Raw genomic sequence first — 10,996 nt, 5'->3', positions numbered from 1 at the left:
CAGACAGATATTTTAAACACATCTTTAACACTTAGCTGTATTGTTACTAAACAAGAGGTATGAGGACATTTAATCTGACATGTAACAATATACTACACAACATTAGATTAAATGTGTACTTTTATATGTTTCTGAATAGGCAAAATACCACAGTTAATGGCATTTACAAAAATATGATGGATATTTATTTTGCTGAACTGGAACAAGGCATTTTTAACGCACTAAACGCTTAAAAAATTTACTCATGAAATTTCAGTGTAAAATAACGCTTCACAAAAACATCTGTAAATATCTGTTTCAGAAAGTTTATTAAAAGGAAGTTTATGATATCTGGTCTAATGTAGTGTTTTTTCAAATTACATAAGGCTGTCACACTTTATTCATCCCAAAATAAATCAGAGTATGCCCCATTGACAATGGAAAAGTAAATTTTCAGTCATCCAATTAACTACTTGTTACTTCTTCAGTTCATTTAGATTTAATATTTACAAAAGAGTTTATCTTCAACTATAAGACTGCGTGAATGAGGCATTGAGGATGGTGTGTTCTAATCGGTGAACTAGCTGTCCTTGCTTCCTATAAGATTTTTCCTTGGAAGTCTTATCTGTAACAATTAACACTCTAATTTGGGGGGAAGAGGGGGAAGGGGGTACTGGGACAAGCTATTTGGTCCCATCCAAGACAATACATTGTTAATCTGGTGTCTGCTTTAAGTAAATTAGATGTCTGAATTTAAAGAAAAAAACAATTTACTAAAATATTTATTTTGTGATATTAATCAGATTTATAGTAGTAATAAAGTGGCCTTCATAATAATGCTTTGTCCATTCAATAGGCCTGGATGTTAGGTACTTGAGACAAAGTCTATCCCAAGTAGGTAGTCCTATGTATTTCAGAGGACAGTGTCAGTTCCTGTTACTTTATCTTCCATGCAATTTCATAAACAGACATTGTCAAGGCTGCAAGGTCTAAAAGCTATGCTTTGAGGGCACATCATGCTGTCCTTTCACTCTATCACTTATTCCTTTCTTGTGAGCTGACTGGGCATTAAATATGCACAAATGCAGTTACACCTGCTTTAGTGTAATACATTTATGTTCTTCAGTATCTTGCCTGTTTACCTGACAGGAGTATGGAGTATTGGACAATACAATGAGAGCCCATCTCACAAACATATCCACAGATGGATTAATCAAGCACTTTAGACTGTTAGCTAGTTGCCCAGTCCTACTGCTGGCTTTTAATCTGTGCTTTACCTCCTGTTTTGCGCAGCAAATCAGTTTTCAAGATTGACATAACAGCATTTTTAAAATAATAAATAGCTTACTTTAGGGGTAGGTAAAATAGTTGGTGTATCAATATATCATTCAACTGTGACAGTCTCTCTTCTGTGTTTATAACTGGATATGGGAAGGGATTGTCTTCGTTCCCTACACCAGGGGTTCTCAAACTTCATTCCACTTCGACACCCTTCCGACAACAAAAATGACTATGGGGGATTGGGGGTGGGGTGGAGAAAAGACCCAAAGCCTGAGTCTGCCCAAGCCCCGCTGCCCCACCGCCCTGGCTGGGGAGGGGGCAAGCTTCAGCCCAAAAGCTTCAGCCCCAGGCAGGGGGCCTGTAACCTGAGCCCCGCTGCCCAGGGTTGAAGCCCTCTGGCTTCGGCTTTGACCTGGGTGGTGAGGCACAGGCTTCGGCCATGGCCCCCAGCAAGTCTAAGACAGCCCTGGGAACCCCATTGGGCTCGTGACCTACTTTGAGGTCCCCATCCACAGTTTGAGAACCGCTGCCCTACACTTTCAAAAATTCCTTAAAATTAAGCTTTTTTTTTTTTTTTTTATTAAAGACTTTTGTATTCATGTGTCTGGAAAATAACTACAAAGTATCACGTATCACATGTGAGGGTTCTAATCATCTAATCTGGTACTACAGTGAAAGTGAATGTTTTCAGGAACATAACATTCACTAGCTTGTAAAGAGAAGTTTAAGCAAAACTGAAGCGCTTTGAAATACAGAACATTATGCAGAGTTACTTAAGCCACATCCAAAATATTGGCAGGAAGAGGTACAAATATAAAAAGTATGTAAGAAGAAATCAGGTCACAGTGTTGTGAAGTCTGTACCTTCATGTTTAAGAAGCACCTTTCAAAAAAAAGTAATTTAGGCACCAGAAATTTCTTTAAAAAACTTAAGTTACAATCAGGCATAAAAGTTTATTGGAAAGGCACAGATGAAAGATAAAAGTATCTTAGTTCTAACAGTATCTGATTACAATCTAAAAAAGATGTCCCAAAATGTGGAAAGTTTTATACATATCTAAAATACTTAATATCTACTTCATTCTCTAAATTCAGAATGAAAAGGGTTTATATACTCTACATAATAATCCAGATCAAAAATTGTGTACCTACCTACAACTAGGACAAACATCTAAGAGCAAGCTGAATAATTTCACAGACCTAGTCAGCTATAGAAAAAACAGACACTATAGCCTAAAGCTGCCCTAAACTCTTGAGAAAATCTTTTGTCTCACACCATTGTAATACAGATATACCTAGTATCTTTCACACAGGCAGTTCAGACATTTAGCTTAAATAAGATCAGTGTTGCACTCAATCTTCCTTTTCAGTTTGAAGAATATTTGGCAGTTTAATATCCACTATTGACATTTTAAATTTACAAAATTCTTTTTTCTGAAAAAAAATCACTTTCACAAAGACTCAAACTGATGCAAAATTCAAATACACTATCCACAACAACCCAACAGCTATCACAAGATATCAACAGTACTTTAATAAGTCTGAAACTAGTACAGAAACCACACTGGAAATCTTTTTAAAAAAAATTCAACAAAACAATCAATTTTAGTTCTATATCTACAATTTTGGATAACCACAGTGCATGAAGAAGAGAAACTATTTGAAATTCTATTTTTGTTATGAGAAAGTAAATGGAATTAAGTGTTTGGTAACAATATTTTGAGGTTGGTTTGTTTTTAACGGGGACACCGAGGACCAAATTATTTTACCCCCTTTACTAATTCTTTGTACAAAAGCTGTTTACACAATGTCCTAAAATAGCAGACTAATATTGTACTGTGTATAAACACACACTAGGGTCAAAAATAAGTTTCCAAAATAAGTGGGCAGATTTTACCAACTCATGAGCATTCATCATTTCCCACTAAATCCAGATGGAGCTTCTGCGTGCTTACCTCTTTGGAATCAAAATATGGATTTAGAAACCTAAAGTGAGATTTATAAAACTAAAGCAAGGTTCTGAAAATCTTAACAGACAGATATCTATCCTGCATAATTTAACTATTTGTCCACAAACACATATCCATTTTTCATGGGAAAACAACAGTTGATCTGAAGTTTTGGAAGACTAGGTTCCATGAGTAACAAGTTGGTATAAACTTGATCATGTCCCTTTAATGCCAGTGAACAGTTCTGGGTTGCTTGGCATGACTATAATAAAATGCTCTTCTCTTAAAGTTGGGGTCTCATAAAGCTTTCATGGTCTCCCCTGCAGCATTTCCACTTGTTGCATTTAATCTCAAAATCAAGTTTATCAGTTGACTGGGTTCAATTAACTGCAACTGGTAGCCCATGATATACGAGTTCTCAGAAATTCAGAAGATGCCCCAAAAGCACATTACAAAAGTTAAAGATTTCCACAGACTTTCAGTAAAATATTTAGATCAATCATTCAAGTACTTCAGCCACTGTGGCCATTATCACAGAATGGCCAAAGGGGTCAAAATATTTAAGTCATTCCAAATTTTGAGGGTGAAGTCTCTGGAAATCTAATTTCATGGACTACAGTTGCAATGTCTTTTCACTGTCAAAAATACACAACATTGTGTTTCATATTCAGAATTCCACATCTAGCTGATATGGTGTTTCTTCATCTAAAATTCAAATACCTCCATTGTTTCATGTCTCATTAGGAACTTAAATGCTTTTGCTGAAGCATTTAATTAATATATTTGACTAACAGTTCAAAAATTAATAAGCAAAAGTGATGGCTGTTCAAACTAACTGTTCATTTTCTTCAAGAACAATTTTGTGCACTTTTTAAATGTAGGTTGGAACAAGGTTTTTATTTTTTTTTAATATTTGTAAAGAATTTTTAAAAAGCATAAATTAACACCATTCTATACTATGGACCCGTCCTTGCTTTGTGCTGGAATCATCACAGGGACAGCTCCCATTCTACTTAGATTAGGTGCAGCTACCTTTGACGGTGGAAAGCTTGGGTTTTGACCAGAAGGACGTTCAAAGTCTTCACTTGGTACTTGATTATATGGAGTCTTGGCATATCCTTCCATATTGGAGGGAGACATTGAACCCAGAGAAGAACGATTGCTGCCTATATAGCTGCGGGCTGTTGAAGTACGACTCTTTGGAGGAGGAACATCCTCTCTGAAAATAGTTAAAAATAAAAATGGTTTAAACCAAGAATGTATTGGTGTTTTGAGGGATTTGTAAAATTTCTAGTGTTTTTTTTCCTATTACAAAAATAAAAGTAGCAAACACAGTAATACTGTTTATTACTTTAAAAAAAATGTTTCAAATATTTACCACTTTCAGAATACATTTTAAATGAACAAAATATTGAAACATCAGAAAATAGGATACAGGCATATTAATGTATACTACATTAAAAGTATACGGTTATAGGCTTAGCTGTCACACTGGCTTAATGTACTGGCTTAGGTCAATGCAGAATTCTAACCAGCCATAATGAATATATTACCTACGAGAAAACATTAAGAGGAAGTTATTTTCTAGTTTCAGATATTACAGTTCAAAGGGTAAAGACAATGGGCCATTACCTACCTAATATCATGGTGCACTTCTTTTTCATATTTTTTCTCTTTACGTTTCTTACAGCAACAGAAGACGAGAAAGGCCAATAAAAAGAGCCCCAGAAGAGTTCCAATAACTGCTCCAGCAATTGTGCCAGCTGTATTTATAGCTAGAATAGATTAACACAAATTACTACGATACTGGCCTTTAACTGAATTTGCATAACTAGAGAATTCTCCTCGTACACCTTAAAATAAAAACAATGTGCCCTATACTGAGAAATATTACTGAACTGATACATGAGTACTTATACACATCTTTAAATAAAAAAAAAAAAACACCTTCATTCACATGGAAAGACGGGTGAAAAGGCTGACTTGTTTATTGGAGCTGAAAGAATGCTCAATACTCAAAAATATGACAAAATTAAAAATGGTGTCAGTTACCTGTTCTACAGCATATTTCTTTTATAGATTACAAAAGAATCAAATGAGTTTATTTCTTTAACTCATTCATCAACATTTCTGATTTTGCAGAAACTACTATACTGCAAGTACTTACGAGGAGTGACATTTAGCACAACGAAACAGTCATCAGTGCCAACTCTGTTTGCAGCCACACAACTGTATGTACCAGAGTACTCCTCAGAGGCATTTTTCAGAGACAGTTCACCTGTATCTTTATCTAAAAATATTGAAGAAACTTTGGTTAAAATTTTCCATTAATGGTTATTATTCAATATTTCCAAAGGTATTAATCCATTACAACAAATTTTATTTAAAAAGTCAGTGTCTTAGTTATGTTGACATCAGTTTGAAAAAAATTAGACATTTGTCAAGCTGCAAAGAGCTGTCATATGTAATACTATCATTCTTTTCTGAATAACTGGAAGTTTATTCCATAGCATTTAATTTCAGTATTAAGGCTTGGTACTCCATACCACTAGTCTGCTGAGAATACTTCCTTGCCAAGAGTGTAAGGGATGTGTCTAACACAAGTAATCTGCGAGGCACCAGATCTTAAGACATTAAGCCTAGGCATAAAAAAAGCTTAGCATTTCAAGGTGAAATAAAAACATGAAGACAAAACCTATTATCCATCTTAAATATATTAAAATAGTAAAGGATAAACATTACTCAATAACGATGTCACCGGAAGTTCCTGTGTGCCAGTTAATTTCCTCCAGTTGTAGGATAAGAGTGGGGAGCCTTCTTGTGATACACATTTCAGGGTAAGGTCTCTTCCAGTTTCCGGTGATCCTTCAATGTAGCATTTAGTCCTTGCTGGCTTTACTAATAAATAAAGTATTATTTAAATTATTTAAAAGCCAGCTATGGTGTCCATTAATTAAGCCTTAGCAAGTATATCATTTTTCACTGCACAAAACTTGAAGTCAGCCTATGTTTTTTAACTCTTATGTTTCATACAAAGGGCAAACCAATTTTTGAGCCATTTTCAAGAAATGTTAATTATTTCTACATTTTTGTCCTCCTCCTCTCCATTCCACTGGGGGTGGAGGGGTATCAATCCTCTAATTTTTGAACACTAAATAATAAGGCTGTCAATGAATCACAGTTAACACCTGCTATTAACTGAAAGTAAACTTAACGGTGTTAATTTTTTTTTACACATTAATCATATACATGTGTGAGGGCGGAAGGCACCAGCAGCAGGTGGGGGCTGGAGCCCCATGCACCAAGAGGGGCTGAAGCCCCGAGCCCCCACCCCTGACCCTCTATTTGAAAATATAGAAAACCCACAAAAATGTAAATAAATGGTATTCTAGTATTGTTTAACAGTGTGATTAAAACTGCGATTAATTTTTTAATCTCGCAATTGTTTTTAAATCGCTTGACAGCCCTACTAAATAACAATTTATCCACTTACAATTCAGTATTAGATTATGAATTTATTTTACACAAGCACTTCTCTCATTTTAAGTGTCAAATGTAATATGGCATGTAACAATTTGCCCTCAAGAACATATACAGCGTACAGCATCTGTACAAATTATCTTACCAAGCACAGTCAACTGTATTTTTTGGCTTTCAACTGCAGGAGCTTTCTTCACTCTGCACTGGTATGTGCCTGTGTCTGTTGACTTTAGATTCAGGATATCTATGGAGCCGTCACCAGATCTGGGATCAGGATTAGTGAACTGTACCCGTCCATTCATAGCTTCATAGTAATTATTATAAATCCTGTCTATAGAGTACATAATAATCTAAAAGGAAAAGAAAAAACAGGTATTTTCTCCAAACAAATCTGCATAGCAATTTGAATATTTCAAATGAACCACAGTTCTATTTCTTTGGAAGACACTTTTTCCATGTGTAAAAATAATTCTAACCAGAACAATAAAAAACCCACCCAATGCAATTTATCTGATGGAAAATGAATAAACTCTATTAATAGCTGTTTAAAATTGCTACGTGCTAATAATGATACTGTAAACTTCTGCACGAAGGGGCTCATCTAAATTTACTGGTATTGCTTCTAAAGAATGGAATGGGAAGGGGGCTAATATATTTTAAGATCTAAGAATTTCTTTTAAATATTTTCTTAGTAAAAGCTGACTTGTTTGGTTCAACACAGCATTGTCTTTATCAGTAACTGAAAAAATGAAAAATAAAATTATCCTGGAGTTATTTTCTCTTTACAACTCACTAACTTATAGTGAGCAATTACTAGTCCTTCTATATCTTAATTATGTTTATATAACTGGCATTCATTGTTTACTATTCCTGTGCATGGTGCTTCACAGACATGCAAGATCACAAGTTCCTTGACCTGAAAGAGACAAAATTCAGAGAACAAGAGGTGTTTGTGGGCAGAAAGTTTCAACATTCAGAGCTCTTACAACAGCTAGGAATTAAAAGATCTCTAAAAAGCTCTCTCTACTCACTGTTTGTTCCTTCTTTCGATTATCTAGTGGTATTAAGACCCATTCAACATCTAGTGGGCCTAGATCTTCTTGTGATTCAGTGAATGTACATAGCAATGTAACTTTTTCTCCTTGAGCTTTTTCAACCATAGGCTGGTCAGTTGAAGTTATCTTTAGGCCTTTTGTTAGACCTAGAAAAAAAAAAGTGGTGGTATAAACAAGTGTTAAACCTCTACTAATTCAACAAACAATAATTCAAATCTATGGATAAACATTCAGCTTTTATGATAAACTTTCCATTAGACATAGGCCAAGATTTTCAAAAGTGGATACCAAGTAAGTTGCCCAATTATCCAAAGTGCTGAGCACCCAACAGCTCCCTTCACTGTAATAGGAACTGCTTGGAGCTCAGCATCTTTGAAAGTCAGCCTGCTTATACAGATGCCTAACTTCAGGCACTCACTTTTGAAAATCTTAGCCATAATACATGGTTAAGTGTACAGAACTGAAATTGTCTAGTCAGACATATTTTTAGCAGAGCTTACCCAACAAACCCTGTGCCATACTCTGTTATTGAACAATGAAGCAAACTGGATATAATGTTAATCAGTCAACCTGGGAGTCTTATAAATAGTCACTTGAATCAGGAAAAGCTACACCTTTCCTCATTTTCCATCTCCTACACAAACACACCCTAGTTTTATGCAACATAAGTCCCATAAAAAGCATACATATCATAATTAAAACCCTTTGACAGTGACTTTCCACATCAACAGTAAATGCATACCACAATCCTAACGCTACCTCTCTGGTAAATTGGGGACATACAGCATACTGCTAAGGTCAGTTAAGTCTGACAGGACAGTTGTGAAATCTTGAAGTTAAATTACTTGTTCTTGAAACATAAGGATCATTTTGCTTTAAAGGAATGGGTGGGTTAATCTTTTCCAAAAATCCTACTGAGTTTTTAGATTTAATTTTTGTGTCAGCCTTTTCTGCCTGATCTCCTCCTGGAAAAATCAACATAATCCTCATTTGCATGGTATGCTCAAAGAACAATATGTTTCCAAGCGACAGATTCCGCTCAATCCAATGCTTCAAAAGAAGAAAGAAACTATACAATGACCAAACAGGATTTACATAAAAAAAGATTTACGTAAGCGGCCGGAAGCCATCTTTCCATATTATTTTACAATCTTAAATCTACAACGTGTTCATCTGTCATGTGTTTTATAGCAGAATCACACAGTATTTGTTTAGCAATCAGGAAATGTTCCAAGAGGAACATTTCACTGTGTAAACTGTGAGATGAACTAGAAAGGTATTTGATGTTTTGAATCTATTGTTGGGTGTGAACATCTTGCTGAAAGTCAACATTTGTGATAGACTAGTAGGTTAAGTGCTTTACAATGGTAATTTCTTATCTGAAGTAGTAAAACTAAAATTCTGTACAGTAACTCCTCACTGAACGTCGTCCCGGTATTGCTGATCAATTAGAGAACATGCTCGTTTAAAGTTGTGCAATGCTCCCTTATAACGTTGTTTGGCAGCAGCCTGCTTTGTCCACTGCTTGCAGAAGGAGCAGCCCGTTGGAGCTAGCTGGTGGGGGCTTGGAACTAGGGTGGACCAGCAGCCCCTTTATCAGCTCCCCTTATTTCCCTGTGTGGCAGCTGCCCAGCAGGCTATCAATTACCAGGCAGATCAGCTGTCCCTCCCCCCACTGCTGTGTGCTGCTCCTGCCCTCTGCCTTGGAGCTGCTCCCTGGAGCCTCCTGCTTGCAGTGCGAAGGTGGGGGGGGAAGAGGGGTGCTAATGTCAGGATGTCCCCCTCCCCCCCGCTCTGTGGAGATGGGGTGTAGGAGCGGGGGGAGGGGGACACGACAGGACTCAGAATGGAGGAAGCTTGCTGGCAGCAGCTGTTCTCAACTTGCTGATCTACTTAAAAAGGCAGTTTACAGTTTAGTGGGGTCAGCGTACTTAAAGGGGCAATGTGCGTCTCTGGGCTAGTCTACACTGGCAACATTAAAGCGCTGCTGTGGCAGCGCTTTAACGTGACTTGTGTAGTCGCGGCACAGTGCTGAGAGAGAGCTCTCCCAGCGCTCTAAAAAAACCACCTCCACAATGGGCGTAGCTACCAGCGCTGGAAGCATGGCTCCCAGTGCTGGTACACTGTCTATACTGGCACGTTACAGCGCTGAAACTTGCAGCGCTCAAGGGGGTGTTTCTTCACACCCCTGAGCGAGAAAGTTGCAGCGCTGTAAAGTGCCTGTGTAGAGAAGCCCTCTCTGCCATGCTGTGTCTCCTCCCTCCATTCGTGCTGCCTTGTAGAGTGTGAGGCTACATTAACAACAATGGTTAACCCTTGAGAGCTCAGCCAAGTGCTGGTTCATCATTTAGCAGTAAGGCATTCCCTGGGAAATATCCCACCCCCTTCAACCCTCTGACTCCACCACCTCAACCAAGCTTCACAATCATCATTGCTGTGTACAATATTAAATTGTTTCTTTAAAACTTATACTGTGCGTGTGTGTGTGTGTGTGTGTATGTATGTATATATAGTCTTTTGTCGCCAAAAAAAAAATTCCCCTGGAACCTAACCCCCCCCGCCCCCTTACATTAATTCTTATAGGGAAATTGGATTTGCTTAACATCGTTTTGCTTAAAGTAGCATTTTTCAGGAACATAACTATAACATTAAGCGAGGAGTTACTGTACTAAATCTTAACAAGGACAACTCTGAGACTCACCATTCTGTCTTAGGTAAAATTTGTTTCAAGATGAGTCGTCAGCCTTGCTGCAAAACTGAAGTCAAAGCTACTTCAAATGATATTTTAAAAAAACAGGAAATAAGATAGCCAGAGGAACAACTTCTCAGATGAGGAGTTCTCATAATCAGATTCTACGAAGTCCCAGGTTGCTGAGGAGAATCTGACTGTTAGAAATTCCTCAGCACTGTTTTGATTACATAGATGCAGAACTACACAAAGCATTTGATCCTTCCTCCGACTTCTATTTATAATGCTACTTTGCCTGAACACCTACATTCAATTATTAATTAGGTGATAAATTCTGGAAGGAAAAAACATTTCAATTTCATAGAATCATAAGACTGAAAGGGACCTTGAGAGGTCATTTAGTACTGTCCCCTGTACTCAAGGCAGGACTAAGTATTATCTAGACAAGGGGGGTGGGCAAACTACGGCCCGCGGGCCAGATCTGGCCCCTCAAGGCTTTGGATCCGGCCCGCGGCGGCGCCGGCACCACATCCTTGAGGCCCCCGGGTCCGGGGGGTGGGGTGG

At 37.4% G+C, this 10,996-nt stretch overlaps 1 protein-coding gene across 1 annotated transcript in view; it reads right to left on the bottom strand.

Annotated features, from left to right (window-relative positions):
• Positions 1-4,159: 4,159 nt before the first annotated feature.
• CXADR (CXADR Ig-like cell adhesion molecule) overlaps positions 4,160-10,996 on the bottom strand; it is a 33,243-nt gene continuing 26,406 nt past the window's right edge. The window contains 6 exon segments of the mRNA XM_065423336.1: positions 4,160-4,427; positions 4,845-4,983; positions 5,376-5,498; positions 5,951-6,106; positions 6,834-7,038; positions 7,720-7,889. Of these exon segments, the coding sequence (XP_065279408.1) occupies positions 4,160-4,427; positions 4,845-4,983; positions 5,376-5,498; positions 5,951-6,106; positions 6,834-7,038; positions 7,720-7,889 (1,061 nt within the window).

The sequence above is a fragment of the Emys orbicularis genome, chromosome 1 (genome assembly GCF_028017835.1).
Source record: "Emys orbicularis isolate rEmyOrb1 chromosome 1, rEmyOrb1.hap1, whole genome shotgun sequence".
Taxonomy (NCBI): Eukaryota; Metazoa; Chordata; order Testudines; family Emydidae; genus Emys; species Emys orbicularis.
Note: the sequence above shows the minus strand (reverse complement) of the source record. Positions and strands in the feature narration are given on the sequence as shown.